The 27258-nt window shown below is 40.9% G+C and overlaps 1 protein-coding gene across 1 annotated transcript in view; it reads right to left on the reverse strand.

Moving 5' to 3' along the window:
* The window catches only part of GABBR2 (gamma-aminobutyric acid type B receptor subunit 2), a 1202616-nt gene that overhangs the window by 368793 nt on the left and 806565 nt on the right, over positions 1–27258 (reverse strand). Inside the window, exon 12 of the mRNA XM_077269688.1 lies at positions 11129–11236. Within this exon, the coding sequence (XP_077125803.1) occupies positions 11129–11236 (108 nt within the window). The remainder of the gene's footprint in view (positions 1–11128; positions 11237–27258) is intronic.

Below are 27258 nucleotides of genomic sequence, written 5' to 3' on the forward strand. Positions count from 1 at the left end.
ACAAAAATGATATTTTAGCCCCCAGTTTTGTATTTTCACAAGGGTATCAGGATAAATTGGACCGCAAAAGTTGTTGGCCAATTTGTTATGAGTACGCTGATACCCCATATGTGGGGGGGAACCACTGTTTGGGCGCATGACAGAGCTCGGAAGGGAAGGAGCGCCATTTGGAATGCAGACTTAAATGGATTGGTCTGCAGGCGTCACGTTGCATTTGCAGAGCCCCTGATGTACCCAAACAGTACAAACCCCCCACAAGTGACCCCATATTGGAAACTAGACCCCCCAAGGAACTTATCTAGATGTGTTGTGAGAACTTTGAACCCCCAAGTGTTTCACTACAGTTTACAACGCAGAGCCGTGAAAATAAAAAATCTTTTTTTTCCCACAAAACTTATTTTTTGGCCCCCAGTTTTGTATTTTCCAAAGGGTAGCAGGAGAAATTGGACCCCAAAAGATGATGTCCAATTTGTCCTGAGTACGCTGATACCCCATATGTTGGGGTAAACCCCTGTTTGGGCACACGGGAGAGCTCTGAAGGGAAGGAGCACTGTTTTCCTTTTTCAACGCAGAATTGGCTGGAATTCAGATCGGATGCCATGTCCCGTTTGGAGAGCCTCTGATGTGCCTAACCAGTGGAAACCCCCCAATTATAACTGAAACCCTAATCCAAACACACCCCTTACCCTAATCCCAACAGTAACCCTAACCACTCCTCTAACCCAGACACACCCAACCCTATTCCCAACCGTAAATGTAATCCAAACCCTAACCCTATCTTTAGCCCCAACCCTAACTGTATCCCCAACCCTAGCCCCAACCCTAGCCCTAACCCTAGCCCTAACCCTAGCAATAACCCTAGCCCTATCACTAGCCCTAACACTAGCCGTAACACTAGCCCTAACCTTAACCCTAACCCTAGCCCCAAACCTAGCCCTAACCCTAGCCCTAACCCTAGCCCCAACCCTAGCCCTAACCCTAGCCCTAACCCTAACCCTAGCCCCAACCCTAACCCTAGCCCTAACCCTAGCCCCAACCCTAGCCCTAACCCTAACCCTAGCCCTAACCCTTGCCCTAACCCTAACCCTAGCCCTAACTCTAGTCCTAACTCTAGCCCTAACCCTAACCCTAACCCTAATGGGAAAATGGAAATAAATACATTTTTTAATTTTTTTATTTTTCCCTAACTAAGGGGGTGATGAAGGGGGGGTTTGATTTACTTTTATAGCGGGTTATTTAGCGGATTTTTATAATTGGCAGCCGTCACACACTGAAAGACGCTTTTTATTGCAAAAAATATTTTTTGCGTTACCACATTTTGAGAGCTGTAATTTTTCCATATTTGAGTCCACAGAGTCATGTGAGATCTTGTTTTTTGCGGGACAAGTTGACGTTTTTATTGGTAACATTTTCGGACACGTGACATTTTTTGATCGCTTTTTATTCTGATTTTTGTGAGGCAGAGTGATCAAAAACCAGCTATTCATGAATTTCTTTTGGGGGAGGCGTTTATACCGTTCCGCGTTTGGTAAAATTGATAAAGCAATTTTATTCGTCGGGTCAGTACGATTACAGCGATATCTCATTTATATCATTTTTTTTATGTTTTGGCGCTTTTATACGATAAAAACTATTTTATAGAAAAAATAATTATTTTGGTATCGCTTTATTCTCAGGACTATAATTTTTTTATTTTTTTGCTGATGATGCTGTATGGCAGCTCGTTTTTTGCGGGACAAGATGACGTTTTCAGCGGTACCATGATTATTTATATCAGTCTTTTTGATCGCGTGTTATTCCACTTTTTGTTCGGCGGTATGATAATAAAGCGTTGTTTTTTGCCTCGGTTTTTTTTTTTTTCTTACGGTGTTTACTGAAGGGGTTAACTAGTGGGGCAGTTTTATAGGTTGGGTCGTTACGGACGCGGCGATACTAAATATGTGTACTTTTATTGTTTTTTTTATTTTATTTAGCTAAAGAAATGTATTTATGGGAATAATATTTTTTTTTTCTTTATTTAGGATATTTTTTTTATTTTTTTTTTTTACACACATGTGGGGAATTTTTTTAAAACTTTTTTACTTTGTCCCAGGGGGGGACATCACAGATCATTGATCTGGCAGTGTGCACAGCACTCTGCCAGATCTGCGATCTGCTGTGCAGGGCTGCAGGCTTACCAAGTGTCTGCTCTGAGCAGGCACTCGGTAAGCCACCTCCCTCCCTGCAGGACCCGGATGCCGCGGCCATCTTGGATCCGGGACCTGCGGCGAGGAGGGAGGTAGGAGACCCTCAGAGCAACGCGATCACATTGCGTTGCTCCGGGGGTCTCAGGGAAGCCCGCAGGGAGCCCCCTCCCTGCGCGATGCTTCCCTATACCGCCGGTACACCGGGGGTTAATGTGCCGGGGGCGGTCTGTGACCGCTCCTGGCACATAGTGCCGGATGTCAGCTGCGATATGCAGCTGACACCCGGCCGCGATCGGCCGCGCTCCCCCCGTGAGCGCGGCCGATCGCGTATGACGTACTATCCCGTCGGTGGTCATACGGGCCCACCCCACCTCGACGGGATAGTACGTCAGATGTCAGAAAGGGGTTAAAAAAGAAAAGCGAACGCCACTAAGGCTACTTTCACATTAGCGTTTCCCTGATGTGCGGCAGGCTGCGGACTTCCTCCGTGAAGCCCCGCCCCCGGCCGCACCTCCGCCGCTAGCTCCACCTACTTCTGCATGCGGCCCCCATGCGACCTCCATACCTATCTTTAACATTAGGTACGCAGGTCGTGCGGCTGTATGCAGATGCTGCCGCATGCGTCGTTTTGACGATGCGGCGACCAGCGTAGGACGCAGCCTGTAGCATTTTTTTTTTCCGCATCGTCAAAACGACGCATGCGGCAGCATCTGCATACAGCCGCACGACCTGCGTACCTAATGTTAAAGATAGGTACGGAGGTCGCATGCGGGCCGCATGCAGAAGTAGGCGGAGCTAGCAGCGGAGGTACGGCCGGGGGCGGGGCTTCATGGAGGAAGTCCGCAGCCTGCCGCACATCAGGGAAACGCTAATGTGAAAGTAGCCTAACAGTGTGACGTACGCTCCCCTAATGAACGCGCTAAAAATTAGACAACGCAACTAATTATTCTTTTTACAAAAGAAAAAATGAACGCCACTAACAGTGTGACGTACGCTCCCCTAATGAACGCACTAAAAATTAGGCGACACAACTAATTATTCTTTTTACAAAAGAAAAGCCAACGCCACTAACAGTGTGACGTACGCGCCCCTAATACACTCGCTAAAAATTAGGTGACGCAACTAATTATTCTTTTTACAAAAGAAAAGTGAACGCCACTAACAGTGTGACGTACGCTCACCTAATGCACTAGAGATTATCCGGCGATAGCAGATTTTTTTAAGCAAAAAAGACGCTACCTCCCTACCTATAAAACTACTCTGTACGATTTTTTTTTTCTAAAAGATGATCGGTCGTCACTAACGCTGTGACGCCGGCTACACTAACACGCTACCACTAAACTACTCTGTACAAATTTTTTCCCTAAAAAAAAGACCGGTCGTCACTAACTCTGTGACACCAGCTAATCTACGTCTAAAACTACACTGTACTAACTACTATTATTATATTTTTGTTAAAAAAAAATCGGACGTCGCTTAGACTGCGAAGTCCGCTACACTAACTAGCTAAAAAAAGAAAAAGTCCTGTGGCGCAGTCTCTGATCAGCAGCGATACTGATCAAAAAGCTGCGGACACAGGAAGAGCACGAATGCTCTGCACGGGATGCCGCGCACAGGAAAAAAAGCGCAAAAAAGTGCGCTAAAAATTGAATTGGAGGGGGGGAGGGGGGTACTGGAACAGGGATGGAGTGACGTCACCAAACACTGACGGCGGCTACGCTACCTTGTTACGTCTACAACTACACTGTACTAACTGGATTCCTTCACTCAGGTCAGACAGAGGGGCTTGGACAACCGCTCTGCATGCCAAATCTGAGAGAAAGATGGCGTGCAGGGCGGTGATCGGCATTTTAAATTAACCCCTTTGGCGCTGATTGGCTAGAAGCTATTGTTCAGCAAATCAGCGCCATAGGGGTTAATCAGGTGAGGTGACGTGGCGATCACCCCACCTACTGGGACAGCTGTGATTGGTGCGACGTCACACAGCACCAATCACAGCCAGTCATATGCTTTTTTTTATTTTAAACTTTATTGTCATGTCGCTGTGATTGGCTGGTCAGAATTACTCGGGGCTACGAGCAGAGATGGTCTGCTGTCAGGGACAGCAGCCATCGGAACCCGATCACCGCGCGATGCCACATGGTGACCGGAAAATGGCAGCGCCGTACTAGTACTGCGGCTGGCACAAATGCAGTGCCCGCAGTGCAGTTCTAGTACGGTGCATGGCGCGAAGGGGTTAACTATTTATTTATTTTAACTTTTCTTTTCTTTACTTTGAGCACAGTCACTGGCTGATGACTTTGCCCATCAGTGGCGTAGGCTTATGAAAGTAGTAGCCTCTCATGATCTGATACCTGTGACCAGTGGTAAGCTTTTTACCACAGGTCACAGTCACAGCTGCAGGCTCACGCTGACATCTGAGCCTGTAGCGCTCTAACCGGTGGTAACAATCTTACCGCTGATCAGAGTCACTGGTGTTCCTTGCGCTGTCACAAAGATGACAGCGTGGGAAAACCCAATATAGAACGCCAAAACTCAGCAAATCTGCAAATATTTTATTACCTGTGCTTTTGCTGACTTAACTTAAGTCAATGAGTGAAAAACATGGCAAAAATGCACAATGAATTGAGGGTGTTCCCTATGTAATTTAATAATTTAATAAAGGTTTTGTGACCAAAGGGACCACGGGAAGAGAGGAGACTAGAGGCCGCCAAAACCAAGGCCTGGATTGATTATATTCTGATAAACATTTGACTCCGTTTCAGCTGCTCTATTACACATTTGCATTTGAAACAAGTATAATGTACAGAACTATAATCAATTGAAAGGATCAAATAAATTATTTCCTTTAATGCAATTTGCTCTTAATCAATAAATAAATCAGTAAATAATACATGTTTCTGTCATTTTATTTGTCCTGTCATACAACTCCTGGCAAAAATTATGGAATCACCGGCCTTGGAGGATGTTCATTCAGTTGTCAAATTTTGTAGAAAAAAAGCAGATCACAGACATGGTACAAAACTAAAGTAATTTAAAATGACAACGTTCTGGCTTTAAGAAACACTAAAAGAAATCAAGAACAAAAAATGTGGTAGTCAGTAATCGTTACTTTTTTTAACCAAGCATAGGGGAAAAATTATGGAATCACTCAATTATGAGGAAAAAATTATGGAATCAACCTGTAAATTTTCATACCCAAAACTAACACCTGCATCAAATTAGATCTGCTTGTTAGTCTGCATCTAAAAAGGAGTGATCACACCTTGGAGAGCTGTTGCACCAAGTGGACTGACATGAATCATGGCTCCAACATGAGAGATGTCAATTGAAACAAAGGAGAGGATTATCAAACTCTTAAAAGAGGGTAACTCATCACGCAATATGGCAAAAGATGCTGGTTGTTCACAGTCAGCTGTGTCTAAAATCTGGACCAAATACAAGGAACATGGGAAAGTTGTTAAAGGCAAACATACTGGTAGACCAAGAAAGACATCAAAGCATCAAGACCAGAAACTTAAAGCAATATGTCTCCAAAACAGAAAATGCACAACAAAACAAATGAGGAACGAATGGGTGGAAACTGGAGTCAACGTCTGTGACCGAACTGTAAAAAAACACCTAAAGAAAATGGGATATATATACAGAAAAGCTAAAGAAAAGCATTAAATCATTAACACCTAACCAGAAAAAAACAAGGTTACAATGGGCTAAGGAAAAGCAATCGTGGACTGTGGATGAAAGTCATATTCATTGATGAATCTCGAATCTGCATTGGGCAAGGTGATGATGCTGCTGGAACTTTTGTTTGGTGCCGTTCCAATGAGATTTATAAAGATGACTGACTGAAGAGAACATGCAAATTTCCACAGTCATTGATGATATAGTGCCCCATGTCAGGTAAAGGCACTGGGGAGATGGCTGTCATTACATCTTCAATAAATGCACAAGTTTATGTTGATATTTTGGACACTTTTCTTATCCCATCAATTGAAAGGATGTTTGGGGATGATGAAATCATTTTTCAAGATGATAATGCATCCTGTCATAGAGCAAAAACTGAAAATATTCCTTGAAAAAAGACACATAAGGTCAATGTCATTGCCTGCAAATAGTCCGGATCTTAAACCAATTGAAAATCTTTGGTGGAAGTTGAAGAAAATGGTCCATGACAAGGCTCCAACCTGCAAAGCTGCTCTGGCAATAGCAATCAGAGAAAGTTGGAGCCAGATTGATGAAGAGCACTGTTTGACACTCATTACGTCCATGCCTCAGAGACTGCAAGCTGTTATAAAAGCCAGAGGTGGTGCAACAAAATACTAGTGATGTTTTGGAGTGTTTTCTTGTTTGTTTGTTTTTTATGATTCCATAATTTTTTCCTCAGAATTGAGTGATTCCATAATTTTTCCCCTATGCTTGGTTAAAAAAAGTAACCGTTACTGACTACCACATTTTTTTGTTCTTGATTTCTTTCAGTTTTTCTTAAAGCCAGAAAGTTGCCATTAGAAATTACTTTAGTTTTGTGCCTTTTCTGTGTTCTGCTTTTTTCTACAGAATTAAACAACTGAATGAACATCCTCCAAGGCCGGTGATTACATAATTTTTGCCAGGGGTTGTATATGCAGAATATACCTAAACGTGCTAAGAGAATATTTTTTTCTACATTGCAAAGATAAATTTACCATACGATAAACAAAAAAAAAACATATTTCCTGAATATAAAACTAATAAAATCTCATCAAGGCAATTCATACTGTTTATGGGCGTATTTTGGCCAATACATAGTATCCAAAATTGGAACCATATAAAAAACAATAATGGAAATTTCGGCACATCTCCAGGTTAGCTTTCTATTCTGGGTTTGATTTACAAATATTGTTGCTAAATACTGACCAAAATAGGCCCATGTAAAATTAGATTAAGACAGAATTTTAGCTACAATCAGACGCACTTTTATGATTTATATTTTTTTCTTTAAGGAATGTTCCTGTTTTTCAGTCTATAACATTTAAATGTCAATCAGCCCCTACTGTGATGCTCCTTGTCTGTGGAGTATGGATACACTTAATTTCAACAACAGAAAGTCACTATTATTCCATATTATCTCAAACAATGATTGTGTCTCAAATTTAGATTAAAGGTCAGCCTCCACAGGCTATGTCACTGTTCTATGAAACATGTTCTAGATTTTAAACAGAGCAATGTCTAGTGAGCTCTGCAATCAAAGTAGGCCTGGGGCATTGCCTCTGGTTCAGATGACATTGTTGTACGCTACTGTAAAAAATCTTCTAAAAAGTGATGAATCATTTTAAGCCATAACAGCCATATGTTCCATTTTGTGAAATATGTTTACTGCTGACAAAAATAATCTACTTTTAAAACATATCCTTTGTCAAGGTCTATTCTAGAATAATGATTTTTCTTTTGCTTATATACATGACTGTAAGTAGACTCCTTCTGCCAACCGTTCCCCACAAGTCTTGTCTTTGTGAAAAAGCAATAAATATTGCATATTGACTATTATAATAAATATTGATGATCTAGTCTTGTGTAAATGCTACCTTAAGTGTCATTATTCCATCCTGAACAGGTACTGAGCCTAAGGATTGCTTTATACATATTGAGAATATACCCCTTAAATAAATTCTGTTTAGAATTTGTCATGTAACACCTACACCACTGTATACTGGCTTTATGTGAGCTATAGTTGCCATTGCTTCTTAAAAGTATGGTAGTATTATGTGGGTGCAGTTCTGCTATTTAAATAGTAGCTGGTATACAGGGGCATACATAGAAATCAAGCGGCCCCATAGCAGAAGTTCAATTGGACCCCTCACCCAGCAAGAAAAAATAAATAAATAATTTTCAGTGTCGCAGAAGAGCATATCTCACAACTTTCCAGCCTATTCTTAGGAATTGTCCTCCAGCTGAAGTTCTAGATTCCTTTAATTGCTCCCATAAAGTATGATGCCAATAAAAGTGCCCCAAACACAGTATGATACCCACATGGTAAATTCCTCAACATTCACAGTATAATGACCCTACTGTACACTACCTCAACTCCCAAGGCAAAGTATGGTGACCCCAACACAGTATGATCCCTCAAGAGTGACCCTCACAAAGCCCTCCCCATGGTCCTCCATACAATATAATGCACCTTCCATGGTTCTCCATACAACATAATGCACCCACATGGTCCTCCATGCAATATAATGCTCTCCCTATGGTCCTCAATACAATATAATGCATTCTCCATTGTTCTCCATACAATATAATGCACTCTTCATGGTCCTACAGTCTTCCATATAATATAATGCACTCTTCATGGTCCTCCATATAAATATAATGCACTCCTCATGGTCTTCCATACAATATAATGCACTCCCCATAGTCTCCCATACAATATAATGCACTCTTCATAGTCCTCCATACAATATAATGCACTCCCCATGGTCTTCCATACAATATAATGCATTCCCCATGGTCCTCCATACAATGTAGTGCACCCTCTATGGTCCTAAAAAAATGCACCCCCCATCGTCTTCCATACAATATAATTCACCCCACATGCTCTTCCATACAATATAATGCACCCTCCATTGTCCTCAAAACAATATAATGCACCCTTCATGATCCTCCATACAATATAATGCACTCCCCATAGTCCTCCATAGAATATAATGCACTCCCCATAGTCCTCCATAGAATATAATGCACTCCCCATAGTCCTCCATACAATATAATGTACTCCTCATGGTGCTCCATACAATGTAATGCACTCCCCATGGTCCTCCATAGAATATAATACACTCACCATAGTCCTCCATACAATATAATGTACTCCTCATGGTGCTCCATACAATATAATGCACTCCCCATAGTCCTCCATAGAATATAATGCACTCCCCATAGTCCTCCATACAATATAATGTACTCCTCATGGTGCTCCATACAATGTAATGCACTCCCCATGGTCCTCCATAGAATATAATGCACTCCCCATAGTCCTCCATACAATATAATGTACTCCTCATGGTGCTCCATACAATATAATGCACTCCCCATGGTCCTCCATACAATATAATGAACCCCCACCTGCTCCTCCATACAATATAATGAACCCCTCATGGTGCTTTAGGCAATATAATAAACCCCCCATGATCCTCTATACTCTATTATGGCCACCAGACACTCATTAAAAAAAGTGAATACAATACTTGTTCCACCCAATGCTCCGGTCTCCTGAGAGTGTGGTGTGAAGCGCCGCACATCTCAGAACAGCGGGTGCTGACGTAGTAAGCCCACAGTATTTGATCTTTGGACTTTCGGAATAAGTTCTGTCACAGAGAAGAAGTTATATGAGCTCGTCTAAAAGGGTCTGGCCCAACGCACAACATCCCTGTGTAACCCATCTTCAGGGATTAGAGATTTGAGTCCTGACTAAATGCTGAGGACCGAACAGGGCTCTGAATGAATTCTAGGTGTCGTGTGTGGGTCTGAATGAAGTTTTGAGTTTTATTTGAGGATTGATTCATTTAGTGGCCTAGGAGTCTGTATAAAAGTCAGAATCTGGTCTGGGGCCTGAATAATAAGCAATAAGAAATTAAAAAAAAACATTACTATATCGTTATCTTACTTTTACCTTAAAGGGGCATTCCTGTCTCCATGATCCTATCCCAAAGGGCAGTAGATGTAATAATAATAATAATATTAGCAAATACCTCCAATTAGAAATGTAGTATAGTTCTTCTGATTTACAGTGTTGCTTACCCCATGTGCAGAGCATTGCAGTAGCTTAGGGATCCGTGGATATGACCACTAACTAACTGTCACTATATCTCTTTATTTTTCATCATGAAAAAAACTACATCAATGTATACCAATTGTAGCAATACACAGAACCTTGTTTGAAGCATAATGTGAAGACCAGAAAATTAAGTGAGGGTCCTTTGTACTAGCACCACTGTAGCGCTATGCCTACTGATTCCTTTATCAATCCCTTTTTTTAAATTCTTCACGAGGTGATGCATTGAAACATTATAAAAAGCCCAATGAAATCAACGCACAGAAATGCCATGTCCTCCAAATTAAAAACCTTTTTATGTAGTGGTTTATTATCTCAGCTAATCAAGAAGGGTCTTGAGAGGATAAATGAATCATTTGTGTAACTCTACAAGCAAAACGTTTTTTTTTTTTAAAAGTATACCAGAATGATTTAAATACAGATTTGATTTGTGGTAATTCTATATTAATTTATGGCAACAGATAAACAAAACAAAAGACTTTTAACAGTTTCAGGATTATTGTCATCTAACTACACAGCACAGTAATTATTTAAATGCCGACACACTAAAAGAAGATTACTAGACGTTGAAGGGTAAGTTCACACTAGGTGTTTTTTCAGCGCTTTTCCTACAGCAAACCTGATCTCTTGGCAGGAAAGAAGCTGCAGAAAAAATCATGTGTTCCGTGGGGTTTTTTTTGCATTTTTTTGCTGCGGTTTTGTCATGCTACATTTGGCTCTTGTGCATGCTGATACAGTTTAGTGTTGTAAAAAGAAGTCCTATTCTATAGAATCATTACTTGGCACAAAAATGCAGCCAAACCTGATACCTGCATTTTTGGTGCGTTTTTTCAGCATTTTTTCACACTCATTCATTTTAATGGGTGAAAAACGCTGAAAAAACACTGAAAGAAGTGACAAGCTCTTGATGACAAAAAACAAAGCTGCATGCATACAATTTCTGAAATCTCATAGACTTTGCTGGTACTGTAAAACGCAGCTGAAAATTTGCATAAAAAAGCATAAGAAAATGCTGCAAAAACGCCTAGTGTGAACATAGCCTTAATGTAATGCAAGGATTTGCAGCAACATTCATTAGGCACCAATTGAGGACAAACCCTTATGTTAGACAATAAAGGTCATGAATGAACCATCTCACCTTTTTCTTCATCTTTACATTCTTAAAAATGGCATGCACTCTCCATGTTTTTGCAAACATTGCTCCAAAAGCTGTTGTGTAGCCTACAGTTAAAATCCATGTTCTGACCTGTAAACAAATAAACCAATAGATGTAAGAATGTGACAGAAATGGTCAATATGTCTGTCTGTAAATTTATCACATATTGAAGGGCCATTCCCAGAGTGACATTACTTTGTATGCAGCATAGTATCTGAATAACTGCATTAGATTTACAGATGAATCCCAACATAATGTCTCCTTCTAGAACTCTTGTTTCCGTTCTTCATTTCCTTCTGCCCCTATGTTCATTCAGCTTCACATTGCTACTGTATATGGATGGAACTTTTCCTGTCTGCTAAAACCACATTTCCCAGCAGCACCTTGCTTCCTCTCAGTGCTGCAGACCCCTCCCTTTGCTCCTCTGTTTGTTTCCTGAGTTCCCTAACCTCACTCAGTTAAAGATTCAATGTGTCTAGAAATACAACTTTATATGAGTATATAAAAACTCCAAGGGTATGTGCAGACGTCCAGTAATTGGCAGCGCTTTGGACGCATCACATGTCCGCTCCGTCCAAACGAAACGCTGCCATCTTTTGAACGCACGTGATTCCATATGTGTTCATTGAACCGTGCGGAATCACCACACCCAATACATTGCATTGGTGAGATTTACCGTATCTTGCAGAGGCTCAAGTCTCCGCAAGATAAATTGACATGCTGCAGTCTGGAAAGATGCCGCATATCCGTCTCCGCAGGGAAGCCGGAGGCGTAACTGCACGCATAGTGAAGATGGAATTTCTTGAAAGTCCATCTACTATGTTGTATCATCTGGACGCTGAATCCTATTTATCAAGCCAACACCCACAATTTGTACCACTAATCAAAAGGACAGTGTATAGGGGTGCAAAGATGTGTGGAAGAGGTTCAGTGCCACAATAATGAAAATCATATAAAGAAAAAACGCATCAAAAAGAACCAATATACTAAAATTACAAAGCTTAATTAAATGACAATAAAATTCAAGATGTAAAGACATAGGAAAAATATCAGGGAGATGACAATAAAAAGCCAAAAAATGGTGAACACCACGGTTATATACAGGCAAAAAAAATCAAATAGCAGCATAAGTAATGAGAAGTATGTAGGTCAGCTCAAAAAGTACATTGTGCAATCAAAATGTGCAAAATAAGAATACAATAGATATCTATAATATAATGGTAGGAGCGTCACTCTGTCCGAAGCCTTTATAGACTGCGCAAGTGTGACGCGCCTGCGCAGTCTGGACCCCACAGAGTAACGCAGCCCAGGAGATCGTGATATGCCTACCTGAGAGAGAGAGGCGCGCCCGGGAGATCGCGTTGAGTGGGGTGCACGGGAGATCGCAGTGAGTGGGGTGCCCGGGAGATCACGGTGAGTGGTGTGCCCAAGAGATCGCGGTGAGTGGCGTGCCCGGGAGATCTGGCGAGAGGCGTGAGAGAGAGAGAGAGAGAGAATGGGGCTGCAGGATGAGAGCAGCACATGACAGGATGGGAGCAACACATGAAAGGAAGGGGACGCAAGATGGGAGCAGCACATGGCAGAATAGGGCGCAGGATGGGAGCACCACATGACAGGATGGGGCACTGGATGGGAGCAGCACATGACAGGATGGGGCGCAGGATGGGAGCACTACATGAAAGGATAGGGGTGCACAAAACAGGATGGGGGCTGCACATGATAGGAAGGGGGCGCATGATGGAAGCAGCATATAACTGGATGGGGGCTCAAGATGGTAATAGCACATGACAAGATTAAGGAGCAGGATGGAAGCAGCACATTCCAGGATGGAGACCATATGCTAATAAATATGCTCGCCACCCAGGAAAGGGGTTCTATAGCTAGTAAAATATATTGAAAATTTCAGCTACACTAAGGGCACAAGGAAAATACATAGAGTCAACTAACCACAGTGGTAAAAGAGAGTAATGACCATAAAGCCAGAGTAAAAATGTGCCAAAGGATTTACCTGACGGACAGTGATGCCACCCACGTCTGGAAAGACACCGCATATCCATCTCCGCAGGGATGCTGGAGGCGTCCCTGAACGCATAGTGGAGGTGGAATTTCTTGAAATCCCATCCACTATGCTGTAACATCTGGATGCTGCGGATGTGTGCAGCGTCCAACCCGCAGTGTTTACTGACCGTAGGCACGTATCCTCAAGAGACAAACTGGAATGAGTAGATGGAGTGCATGCATGTTCACAATGACCACTAAACAGACAAAATCCAAGATAAAAACATAATAAGCAAATACTCTGCAGTTAAGATATAGAAATAAAATTATTTACTGCAGAGATTTTGCTTATTATGTTTCTATCTTGGGCTTTATATTAGTATGTGACTAGTTATTTTCATCGACTAACCTGGCTCCATATTCAACATAGCGCAGCAGAGAAGAGGGCAGCACAGCTGAGTTGTGCTGGCTAAGTCTGCATTTTCATATTCCAGCATAGCTCAGCTGTACTCCACTTTTATAGGCTTCCTTATTATGGACCAATGGTTTTACCCATTGATGTGTTAGACTTTGTTACGAATCTGGGAACATAGAGGTAAAATTGACGTAATTTTAATTTAACTGAAATCAGAATAAAATCACAGTGACATTGCATCGTTTTTACTGCTATTCTACTGTAATCATGGCATAACCTATGCAATTTTGCTACAATTCAGGTAAAATTGTGCATTTTTACCACATTTTTGTATGAAAACAGCCTAACCTGCCTTAGCCTTTCCTAGAAACAATATCCTGGCACAAACCCTTATTCCATTATTCTGTCTCCATTTGACAGTAGGTACTATGCATCTCTGTAACTGTATCACACGCTGCTGGCTCATTAAGAATTGCACAAGTTGTGAAAAAATGCTGTGACTTTTCAAAGCAAGTAACCAGAATTATGACAAAATTGTTATGATGAATTGAAGTGATTCAAAAATGTTTTGTCTTCTCTTCTTAATTTTTATAGCTTGTGTACAACATCTGGGTCTGAAAACTTCGGCCATGATTCAGCGTAAATGTATCCAAAAGGAGCATAAATGTAAGTTTCCAATTACAAGAACAGTAAAATAAATTGTGTACCTTTTAACCTTTTAGTTTCTTGTGTACTGTACATTTTATTTACTTTTTTTTAAGCATTAGGTGTGAAATTTGCTGTTCCCACTCTGCAGGGCTCACACAACATAATAGGTGCCAATTCATACCACATTTCCATGTGATATTCTATCCAAATAATTTAGTCCTATATAGTGTGCTACAGATGTAATAAACATTAACATAACACATAACACATTATGATACCATGATTATTATGATGTGGCAAATATGGTTTACTGTGCTAAGACTTGCTACATATTAGTTTGGCATTCCTTTAAAGGGAATCTGTCATCGGTTTATTTCTCTCCATCTTAGATTAGCTTAACATAGAGACAAAAACCCCGAATAAAGCAAGCTGTCACGTACTGGGCTGCTTGCTGCAGTTTTGATAAATCACAGTGTAATCTGATATGCAAATTGCCTCTTCTGAGAAAAAGAGGACTTAACTCTATAGCGCCACCTGTTGGAAGTACCGATCCTACAAGTCACAATCAACCCTCTAACAAGTCGTGCAAATTTTTTTTTGCACGACTCGTTAGAGGGTTGATTGTGACTTGTAGGATCGCTACTTCCAACAGGTGGCGCTATAGAGTTAAGTCCTCTTTTTCTCAGAAGAGGCAATTTGCATATTTAATTTCCCAGAGGAGCATTGTACGGCAAATAAGCCTCCTTACCTTGACAAGCCAGAGATGGTATGTCACTCTCCATAAGGAGAAACGATACCCCTTAGACCCCAGTTTAATCTGATGCAGATGTGGCAGTTCTCTGAATGCTGAGCTCTGTGTAACCACGCCCACACCACTGATTGGCAGCTTTTATTTGTATACTGTGCAGAAAGCAGCCAATTAGTGGTAGGGGCGGGGTTACACAGAGCTCATGAATATGGAGGACTACATGGCAATATGTTTACTAGTCCTCTATGTAGTGATAATCTCCTGCTACATTAGGTAGCAAAAACCTGTTGGCAAATTTTCATTAAAGATGAAATAATCCCTTTAACATTTCTTTTCTAGTTCCTGGCCATATTTGCTGCTTCTATGTATGAGTCCTCTCCTTAGATCCAGTGTTCCATATCACATCTTGTACATTCTGTGCCAATCATATTAACCTCATTTGCAGTGCCAAAAATTATCGTTATGACCAACATCAATAAGCCTTTGGCTGCTGGATTCCTGTAGCTCCAAGAACCTTAGCCATCTGGTATTAATCATGAATAACAATTTGTTGCTACAAGCTCATGATGAAGTTCTTTATGTCAATTAGCATTCAGATGCTGTTTTCCTGAGCAACAGAAGGGATCATTTCCCATGTCTTGCTCAGTCACTTTTAAAGGAATGCAGCACTTGACATACTCTACTATCTTAAACCAACTGTGTATATTCTCTTTTTCAGTGAACGTAAAGCTAATACTTGGATTCTGCATGAAATTATATGGGAGTAACTCTCCTTAGAGCTTTCTGTTGCATCATTCCTCTGCAATGCCTTCTAGAAATGTCTAAATAAATTAACAGCTGAGTGTTACCATTACTCTTGTCAGTAGAATGCATCTCTACACAGTTTGGAACTGCAGCAATGTTTAAACAGTGACAAAATGTATAGGGATATGCCCCATTGGCAAAGAAATTGTAGCGCCCTGTTGTCAATTTTTTCATATGTTACCAGGAGGAATAAAAGAAGAATGGCACAACAAAAAGTTCTAAAAAAGTTTGCTCCTTAACTGTAACTTATTGAAGAATACAAGCGTGCTACAACAGACATGTCAGGAGACCTAAAAGGTCAGTTTGAATGTGTAGATACAGTAATAAAGATTTCAAGTACATATATACACGCATGTACAGTGGGAAAAATACTGTATATGCTCGTGTATAAGTCAACCTGAGTATAATCCGAGGCCTGAGGCACCTTATTTTGCGTCGAAAAACTGGGAAAATGTATTGACTCAAGTATAAACTGGGTATGCAGTGTCCCCAATCCCTGTTCTCGTATGCATGGCTCCTTATTCCCATCCATGTATGCCTGGCTCCTTATTTCCATCCTTGTATGCATGGCTCCTTATTCCCATCCTTGTATGCATGGTTCTGTGGCTCCCCAGGAGTCCGGTTGCCACAGTGGCATTGCCTCCCTCACAAGGAGTAAAGTCATGCCTGGAATCAAGGAGGGGTCCCCTTACCAGGTGTCAGTAGGGGAGAAGTCGAGCAGAACCTTTGGAGTCGAGCTGTGATTAAACTTGCCCAAGAGCTGAGCGCTAGGAACCGGAGTCCGTGGTTGCGTGGGTACTGAGGTCCCGGCAGCTAAATCACCACTGTATATGTACACACATAGACATACATATGTATACAATTATGTACATACAGTTATAAACAAATAATCTAGTTCTAAACTTATTACCAACAAGCTGAACAGCTTTATTTTGTACAGTTTAGGGACAGCCTTTTTCTTCCTTCACTATACACATACATTACATATTCAAGAATTAAAACTAAACAAGATCCCCTCACCTATTTAGGATCCATATGATTGCATTGGACTCATAAAATCTGTTAGTCAAAAGAAGCATTCATTTTTTTTCATATATTTAGTTTTTGGTTTTCACATTTTTCCACTTTCATGCTTTTATCCTAATAGTATTTGTTTAGAGGAGAATAAATATCTTGTGTCCTTATTTGTTGTCTCTTTCCTTAGACTCTGTAGATTACACTTTTTGTTCATCCAATGACTTTTAGAAATTAAAAAAACAACAAAAGCTAATTTATTTTTACTTCTGCCTCAAAATGTGAAGTAAATATTACACACATATTTCATTTAAGTCTAAATACAACAAAATATAATAAAAGAAAATACAGGATCATAGTAAAGGTCATAGACTATGGAGTTATGCATCTAACACTGACATAAGAAAGTAAAGGTTGAACCCCAGCCTCTTTATTGCATTCATTTTCTGTACAGATATTAATAATATAGATTCAAAGTCTAGCTGTATGATGTAACCATGCATCAAGGAATCTAGTGTATATACCCTGTAACATTATACTTTTCAAGAAAGGCATCCAGCCCCCTCTTAAATTTTAGCAGTGAATCACTCATTACAACATCATACGGCAGAGAGTTCCATAGTCTTACTGCTCTTACAGTAAATAATCCGCATCTGTTATTATGCTTAAACCTTCTTTCCTCCAGACGTAGAGGATGTCCCCTTGTCCCTGTCTCAGGTCTATGATTAAAAAGATCATCAGAAAGGTCTTTGTACTGTCCCCTCATATATTTATACATTAAAATAAGATCACACCTTAGTCTTCATTTTTCCAAACTAAACAGCCCCAAGTGTAATAACCTATCTTGGTATTGCAGACTTCCCAGTCCTCTAATAACCTTGGTCGCTCTTCTCTGCACCCACTCTAGTTCAGCTATGTCTTTTTTATACACCGGAGACCGGAACTGTGCACAGTATTCTAAGTGTGGTCGAACTAGTGACTTGTATAGAGGTAAAATTATGTTCTCCTCATGAGCATCTATGCCTCTTTTAATACATCCCATTATTTTATTTGCCTTTGTAGCAGCTGCCTGACACTGGCCACTGAATATGAGTTTGTCATCCACCCATACACCCAGGTCTTTTTCATTGATGGTTTTGCCCAGAGTTTTAGAATTAAGCACATAGTTATACATCTTATTACTTCTACCCAAGTGCATGACCTTACATTTATCCCCATTAAAGCTCATTTGCCATTTATCAGCCCAAGCTTCTAGTTTACATAAATCATCCTGTAATATAAAATTGTCCTCCCCTGTATTGATTACCCTGCAGAGTTTAGTGTCATCTGCAAATATTGAAATTCTACTCTGAATGCCCCCTACAAGGTCATTAATAAATATGTTAAAAAGAAGAGGGCCCAATGCTTACCCCTGTGGTACCCCACTGCTAACCGCGACCCAGTCCGAGTGTGCTCCATTAATAACCACCCTTTGTTTCCTATCCCTGAGCCAGCTCTCAACCCACTTACACATATTTTCCCCTATCCCCATTATTCTCATTTTATGTATCAACCTTTTGTGTGGCACCGTATCAAAAGCTTTTGAAAAGTCCATATACACTACATCTACTGGGTTCCCTTGGTCCAGTTTGGAACTTACCTCTTCATAGAAGCTGATCAAATTAGTCTGACATGAACGGTCCCTAGTAAACCCATGTTGATACTGGGTCATGAGGTTATTCCTCATCAGATACTCCAGTATACCATCCCTTAGAATGCCCTCCAGGATTTTACCCACAGTAGAGGTTAAGCTTACTGGCCTATCATTTCCGAGTTCAGTTTTTGTCCCCTTTTTGAATATTGGCACTACATTTGCTATACGCCAGTCCTGTGGTACAGACCCTGTTATTATGGACTCTTTAAAGATTAAAAATAATGGTCTATCAATGACTGTACTTAATTCCTGCAGTACTCGGGGGTGTATCCCATCCGGGCCCGGAGATTTGTCAATTTTAGTGATTTTTAGATGCCACCGTACTTCCTGCTGGGTTAAGCAGGTGACACTTAATGGGGAATTTTTGTTATCACTGATCATATTGTCTGCCATGGGATTTTCTTGTGTAAATACTGATGAAAAAAAGTCATTTAGCATATTGGCTTTTTCCTCATCCTCATCCACCATTTTCCCCAGACTATTTTTAAGGGGGCCAACACTTTCATTTTTTAGTTTCTTACTATTTATGTAGTTAAAGAATATTTTGGGATTATTTTTACTCTCTCTGGCAATTAGTCTCTCTGTCTCAATTTTTGCTGCCTTGATTTGCTTTTTACAGAATTTATTTAATTTTCAGTATTTATTTAGTGCCTCATCACTACCTACTTCCTTTAATTCTCTAAATGCTTTCTTTTTGTCACTTATTGCACCCCTTACAGCTCTATTTAGCCATATTGGTTTCCTCCTATTTCTAGTAAGTTTATTCCCATACGGTATATACTGTGCACAGGTCCTATCCAGGATGCTAATAAACGTCTCCCATTTTCTTTGTGTATTTTTATGTCTCAGGATATCGTCCCAGTTAATTGCACCAAGATCATCTCTCATCCGTTGGAAATTTGCCCTCCTGAAGTTTAGTGTCCTTGTCACCCCTCTACTACACATCTTATTAAAGGATACATGAAAACTTATTATTTTGTGATCACTATTCCCAAAGTGACCCCCAACCCTTATATTTGATATGCGGTCTGGCCTGTTTGTTAATATTAGGTCTAGCAGTGCCCCCCTTCTTGTTGGGTCCTGAACCAGTTGTGAAAGGTAATTGTCTCTCATAGTTGTCAAAAACCAATTACCTTTGCTGGAACTGCAGGTTTCTATTCCCAATCTATTTCAGGGTAGTTGAAGTCCCCAAAAGTTGTTGTACAATTTGTCCTGAGTATGCAGATACCCCATATGTATTCGGCGCATGGCAGAGCTCGGAAGGGAAGGAGCGCCATTTGACTTTTCAATGCAAAATTGACTGAAATTGAGATGGGACGCCATGTTGCGTTTGGAGAGCCCCTGATGTGCCTAAACATTGAAACCCCCCACCAGTGACACCAATTTGGAAACTAGACTCCCTAAGAAACTTATCTAGATGTGTGGTGAGCACTTTGACCCACCAAGTGATTCACAGAAGTTTATTATGCAGGGCTGTAAAAATATAAAATCATATTTTTTCCCAAAAATGATCTTTTCACCCCCAATTTTTTATTTTCCCAAGGGTAAGAGAAAAAATTGGACCCCAAAAGTTGTTGTGCAATTTGTCCTGACTACGCTGATACCCCATATGTGGGAGTAAACCACTGTTTGGGTGCATCGCAGAGCTCGGAAGGGAAGGAGCGCCATTTGACTTTTCAATGCAAAATTGACTGGAATTGAGATGGGACACTATGTTGCGTTTGGAGAGCCCCTGATGTGCCTAAACAGTGGAAACCCCCAATTCTAACTGAAACCCTAACCCAACACACCACTAACCCTAATCCCAACCACACCCATAACCCCAACCACACCCTTAACCCTAATCCCAACCCTAACCACACCCCTAATCCTAATCCCAACCATAACCCTAACTGTTGTGAATTCCATTCTCTGGCTCCCTCCTGTGTCTGACAGAGGATCCCAGTTTGTGTCCAGATTTAGGCGGTCCTTTTGTGCTAAGATGGGCATTGATTTGTCTTTTTCTTCGGCCTTCCATCCTCAGACGAATGGCCAAACCGAACAAACTAATCAGACCTTGGAAGCTTATCTGAGATGTTTTGTTTCTGCTGATCAGGATGATTGGGTGACTTTCTTGCCATTGGCTGAGTTCGCACTCAATAATCGGGCTAGTTCTGCTACTTTGGTTTCGCCTTTTTTTGTAATTCTGGTTTTCATCCTCGTTTTTCCTCAGGTCAGGTTGAGCCTTCTGACTGTCCTGGGGTGGATTCTGTGGTGGATAGGTTGCAGCAGATTTGGAACCACGTAGTGGACAATTTGACGTTGTCACAAGAGAAGGCTCAGCGCTTTGCTAATCGCCGTTGCTGTGTGGGTCCCCGACTTCGTGTGGGGGATTTGGTATGGTTGTCATCTCGTTACGTTCCTATGAAGGCTTCCTCTCCTAAGTTTAAACCTCGTTTCATTGGTCCTTTTAAGATTTCAGAAATCCTCAATCCTGTGTCATTTCGATTGGACCTCCCAGCATCTTTTGCCATTCATAATGTGTTCCATAGGTCATTGTTGCGGAGGTATGTGGTGCCTGTGGTTCCTTCTGTTGATCCTCCTGCTCCGGTGTTGGTCGAGGGAGAATTGGAGTATGTGGTGGAGAAGATCTTGGATTCTCGTATTTCGAGACGGAAGCTTCAGTACTTGGTTAAATGGAAGGGCTATGGTCAGGAGGATAATTCCTGGGTTGTTGCCTCTGATGTCCATGCTGCCGATTTGGTTCGTGCCTTTCATTTGGCTCGTCCTGATCGGCCTGTGGGCTCTGGTGAGGGTTCGGTGACCCCTCCTCAAGGGGGGGTACTGTTGTGAATTCCGTTCTCGGGCTCCCTCCAGTGGTCATGAGTGGTACTTTGTGAGTTCTGTTCAAGGGCTCCCTCTGGTGGCTTTGAGTGTTACGGCTGGTCTGTAGCTGGACTCCAGCTGCCTCGTTTCCTGCTAGGCTTGCTACCTATTTAACTCCACCTGGACCTTTACTTGTTGCCTGCTGTCGTTGTATTTAGTACTGGTTCAGATCTCTCTGGGACTTCCCTTGTGACCTGTCTCCTCGTGGAGAAGCTAAGTTCATGCTAGTCTATTTTTGCTCATTGCTATTTGAAAATGTTTCTCAGTATATGATGAGTTCAGTCCAGCTTGCTTATATGCTATTTGATTGCTAGCTGGAAGCTCTGGGGTGCGGAGTTGCGCCCCTCACATCTTGAGTCGGTGTGGGGGTCTTTTTGTATTCTCTGCGTGGATAATTTTTGTAGTATTTTATACTGACCGCACAGATTCCTTGCTATCTTCTGACTATTTAGTTATTAGCGGGCCTCATTTGCTAAAACCTGTTTTCATTTCTATGTTTGTGTTTTCCTCTTATCTCACCGTTATTATTTGTGGGGGGCTGCTCTCACTTTGGGGAAAATTTCTCTGAGGCAAGTGAGGCTTTGTTTCTCTCTAGGGGTAGCTAGTTTCTCAGGCTGTGAAGAGGCGTCTAGGCCGAGTCAGGTACGCTCCACGCCTGCCTTTAGTGTGTGTTTGATAGGATCAGGATTGCGGTCAGTAAAGTTCCCACATTCCCAGAGCTTGTCCTTATTTTTGGTTTACTTATCTGGTCAGTTCATGTGTTCCTAACCACCAGAACCATAACACCTAACCACACCCCTCACCCTAATCTCAACGGTAAATGTAATCCAAACCCTAACCCTAGCCCCAACCCTAACCCTAGCCCTAACCCTAGCCCTAACCCTAGCCCAAACCCTGATTTACTATTTATAGTGGGTTTTCTAGCGGATTTTTATGATTGGCAGCCGTCACACACTAAAAGACGCTTTTAATTGCAAAAAATATTTTTTGCGTTACCACATTTTGAGAGCTATAAATTTTCCATATTTTGGTCCAGAGCCATGTGAGGTCTTGTTTTTTGCGGGACGAGTTGACGTTTTTATTGGTAACATTTTTGGACACGTGACATTTTTTGATGGCTTTTTATTCTGATTTTTGTGAGGCAGAGTGAAGCAGTTTTATTCTTTGGGTCAGTACGATTACAGTGATACCTCATTTATTTTTTTTTATGTTTTGGCACTTTTATACGATAAAAACTATTTTATAGAAAAAATAATTATTTTTGCATTGCTTTATTCTGAAGACTATAACTATTATATTTTTTCGCTGATGATGCTGTATGGTGGCTCGTTTTTTGAAGGACAAGATGACGTTTTCAGCGGTATGATGGTTATTTGTAGCCGTCTTTTTTATTGCATGTTATTCCACTTTTTGTTCGGCAGTATGATAATAAAGCGTTGTTTTTTGCCTCGTTTTTTTTTTTTTTTTTTTTACAGTGTTCACTAAAGGTGTTAACTAGTGAGACAGTTTTATAGGTCTGGTCGTTACGGATGCAGCGATACTAAATATGTGTACTTTTATTGTGTTTTTTTTATTTAGATAAAGAAATGTATTTATTGGAACAATATATATATTTTTTTAGGAATTTTTTAAAATCTTTTTACACATCTGAATATTTTTTTTTTACACTACAACATTGCCCCGGGGGTACATTATGTTATAGTGTAAGATTGCTGATCAGACCCTTTGCAGAGCACTGTGTCAGATCAGTGATCTGACGTGCACTGCAGAGAGGCTTCCTGCTCTGAGCAGGCGCTGGTAAGCCACCTCCCTGGAGGACCCGGATGCAGCCCCGTGGCCATTTTGGATCCGGGGCCTGCAGGGAGGAGACTCTCGGTACAACGCGAGGACATCGTGTTGTACCGAGGGTCTCACGGAAGCCTGCAGGGAGCCCCCTCCCTGCGCAATGCTTCCCTATGCCCCCATAACTTTGCAATCATGCTTGATCGCAGTGTTTCGGGGGTTAATGTGCCAGGAGCGGTCCGTGAACGCTCCTGGTACATAGTGCTGGATGTCAGCTGTGATAGCCAGCTGACACCTGGCCGCGATCGGCCACACTCCCCCCGTGAGCGCGGCCGATCGCTATGACATACTATCCCGTCAGTGGGCATACGGGCTCACCCCACCTCGACGGGATAGTACATCACATGTCAGAAAGAGGTTAAAGTAAAGAGTAGTGTGCATGTAATTTACTACAGCGAGACTTAGTCATAGCGATATACATATGATATTATAAACCATGTAAAGTAGTTAACCATTTGTTAATCACAGCTTGAACGCTGCTGACTGGCATTATCAATTCATTGGATATCTATTTGTATCCCTTTCCTGTTTTATACAGTTAAACTTCTTTTTCCTGTAAATCCATTGACAATTCTTTTGCTTTCCCCATGACTCACAATCCAGAAACGTCAGGAGCTGGATGAAAGATGCAAGAGTCTGTCTGGATCCCAGAAACTCATTCAGCTTTTATGCACACACACTGATTACAAGCAAACAGGTCACAGGTGAGGATGTTACCTTTAGTAGCCATTCAATCTTCAATTCATCATCTTATTTCATTTATTTTTTATTTATTTTTTTTTTTTCACAATTTTTTTTAAACTTTTTTTACTTTTCTGATTGGCAGGAGTGGGAACTCCCTCCCTCTCTAAGCGTCCTAAGTGTTGTGATCGATTTTGATCATGACATTTAGGGGTTTAAAAAGCCAGTGGCAGTGTGGACACTGCTTATGATGCTAGTCATTACTGATGGGCAGACTGTGAGGCTGGCTAATCCAAAAGATTCATTTTCAAAAGCCAGGAGGGTACATCATAGACAGAGGGCTGATACAAATGAATAGTCATGTCACGGTCCAGGGGTCAATATACCAGGAAGATAGCGAATCAAGAAAAGGGTCGAGGCAAGCATATGGTCAGAGCTTGGTCCTTGGTCAAGTAGCAGTAGATCAGAGCACTGAGCACAGTGAACCTAGTCAAACATACACCAGTGAGCGAGAAGCTAGTGGCACTAGTCTGAGGCAGATAATTATCTGAACAGGAGAAGCTCAGGCAACACTCCACTACGATTGGATGACTAAACACGATGACGATGACACTTCCAGCTCAGCTTGCCCCAGAATTCGATTGGGCAGCTGAGCAGCTCAGCACACTGCTGCTCTAGATTGAACGGCAGACTTTAATTTACTGCATTCAGACACACTAAAAGGTGAATTTGTGAAACTGCTGCTGGCTGTGACAGCCGGGGCTCACCTATTGCTGAAGCTGAGCACCCAGAGGCGATAGCGTGGACACAGCTCCTGTGCTGTACACAGCTCATTTGCTCATTCATAAGGTGATCGGCAGCTCGTTTACATGACAAAAAAATTGTGAAATGAGGATTTTTAACAACGCCTGTTCTCTATTATCTTGAAGTTTAAATGTCCCTTTAATATTCACTTTGGAAATTGTTTTAAGGGATTTGTAAGGGATATACAGGAGTATGTGGCAGAAAAAAATATTATAAGCGAGAGCCAGCATGATCTTAATAAAGTCAGAAATTGTTGATCCAGCCTAATTTTTATTAAAGCTTTGACAGAATGCTGCCTGTGAATATAGAGGACATTTTTACTGGCCTGCATAACAGACAGATCCAAAATTTATAGGCACAGAATAATGATTAATACTGCACCACATCATTATCAGCAGTGCATCACCTGTTTGCACAGAACTATTGTATATGCTACCAATAACGATGATTTTTTAATGCCTCTTTATAAACTCAATGCACTAGATGAACCAGTGTTTTTCACATTTGTTGGGTCATTTATTACCTTTTTAAATAGGACAATAATAATTGCCCATTTATTGTCTTAACCAAATGGGCTTTACAAAGGGTTTTCTGGGCTCAACATAAATTTCTACAGTCACGGCATGTGACTGCAGATTGCCAAATCATGCAATGTGCAGAATGTCAGGATTATCTCTATTTCTAACTCAAGTGCTCAATTTGTGTAATTGTGGTCACATGGCAAATAGCTTCTATTTTGCTTCTCCCAGTGTTCTATTGGAAGAAGTGTATGAGAAACAGATGCAGGAATCTGCAATCCCATAAAGAGATTGCAGAAATGTATGATCCTTTTCCTTATTTGTGTACAGAAGTCATCTCTTCTCTTAACTTTTTTTTACAATTCTTTTAGCAACCCAAGAATATTAATGGACTGGAAACCATTGTCCTTGAGGAATGGGCTAAGATTCCTTAGTAACGACGTGAGACGCTTTCTACAGGGTGGGACATTTTTATGGATGCACCTAAATAAAATGGGAATGGTTGGTGATATCAACTTCTTGTTTGTGGCACATTACTATATGGGAGGGGGAAACTTTTGAAGATGGGTAGTGACCATGGTGGCCATTTTGAAGTCAGCCATTTTGGTCCAACTTGATTTTTTTCAATGGGAAGAGGGTCATGTGACACATCAAACTTATTGAGAATTTCACAAGAAAAACAATGGTGTGCTTGGTTTTATCATAACTTTATTCTTTCATGAGTTATTTACAAGTTTATGACCACTTATAATATGTGTTCAAAGTGCTGCCCATTGTGTTGGATTGTCAATGCAACCCTCTTCTCCCACTCTTGACACACTGATAGCAACACCGCAGAAGAAATGCTAGCACAGGCTTCCAGTATCCATTGTTTCAGATGCTGCACATCTCCTATCTTCACAGCATAAACAATTGCCTTTAGATGACCCCAAAGATAAAAGTCTAAGGGGGTCAGATCGGGAGATCTTGGTGGCCATTCAACTGTTCATGTAGGAATGCTCGGACCTGACACCCATAATTGATGGTATGGTGTGGTATATGGGGTACAAAAAAAGTGGGGCCATTCTTCATGAATGGAAACCTCAATGCCACTGGATATCTGAAATTGCTACATGATGATGTGTTACCCTCTTTAGGCACTGAAGATGGCACATTCCCTGAGTTTTTCAAGCAAGATAGTGCACCACCACACTATGGATGTCAGGTCCAAGCATTCCTACAAGGAATCTGACCCCCTTAGACTAGCATTTCTTCTGTGGTGTTGCTATTAGTGTGTCAAGAGTGGGAGAAGAGGGTTTCATTGACAATCCAACACAATGGGCAGCACTTTGAACACATTTTATAAGTGGTCATAAACTTGTAAGCAACTCATGAAAGAATAAAGTTACGTTAAAACCAAGTGCACCATTGTTTTTCTTGTGAAATTCTCAATAAGTTTGATATGTCACATGACCCTCTTCCCATTTGGAAAAATCAAGTTGTATCCAAAATGGCTGACTTCAAAATGGCCACCATGGTCACCACATATCTTGAAAAGTTTCCCTACTTCCATATACTAATATGGCACAAACAGGAAGTTGATATCACCAACCATTCCCATTTTATTTTGGTGTATCCATATACATGGCCCAACCTGCATTATTATAAACACAACAAACTACAGTTTATTACTTTGAAGGGTGAAATGATAAAATTATGGAAAAATGTTTTTCTTTTTAGAAAAAGACTTAGGGTTGCAGCTTTAACAAGAGCTATTGAGGATTGTATACTTTCCTTGATAACTTTCTCCAAAACTGTTATATTTTATATAACATTACTACTGTACATGGGAGTTACAATGAGTCAAATACAATAAGCAAATTAAAATGCAAAATTAGAGCAAATAACATTGTATTAATGCATAATGTAGTGCATCAGTGTAGTAGGGTGCATAGAATGACTTGTGCAATCGTATTGCACAGATATTAGTTTTGGAAAATTAGCCATAGCGAATGTAGAATAAATATAAATTATTAGACTAATTTAATATTCCATGTGGTGATTATGATAATAGGGAAGGGAAGATACTTGCATATTAATCTG

Source organism: Ranitomeya variabilis, chromosome 6, assembly GCF_051348905.1.
Source record: "Ranitomeya variabilis isolate aRanVar5 chromosome 6, aRanVar5.hap1, whole genome shotgun sequence".
NCBI lineage: Eukaryota > Metazoa > Chordata > Amphibia > Anura > Dendrobatidae > Ranitomeya > Ranitomeya variabilis.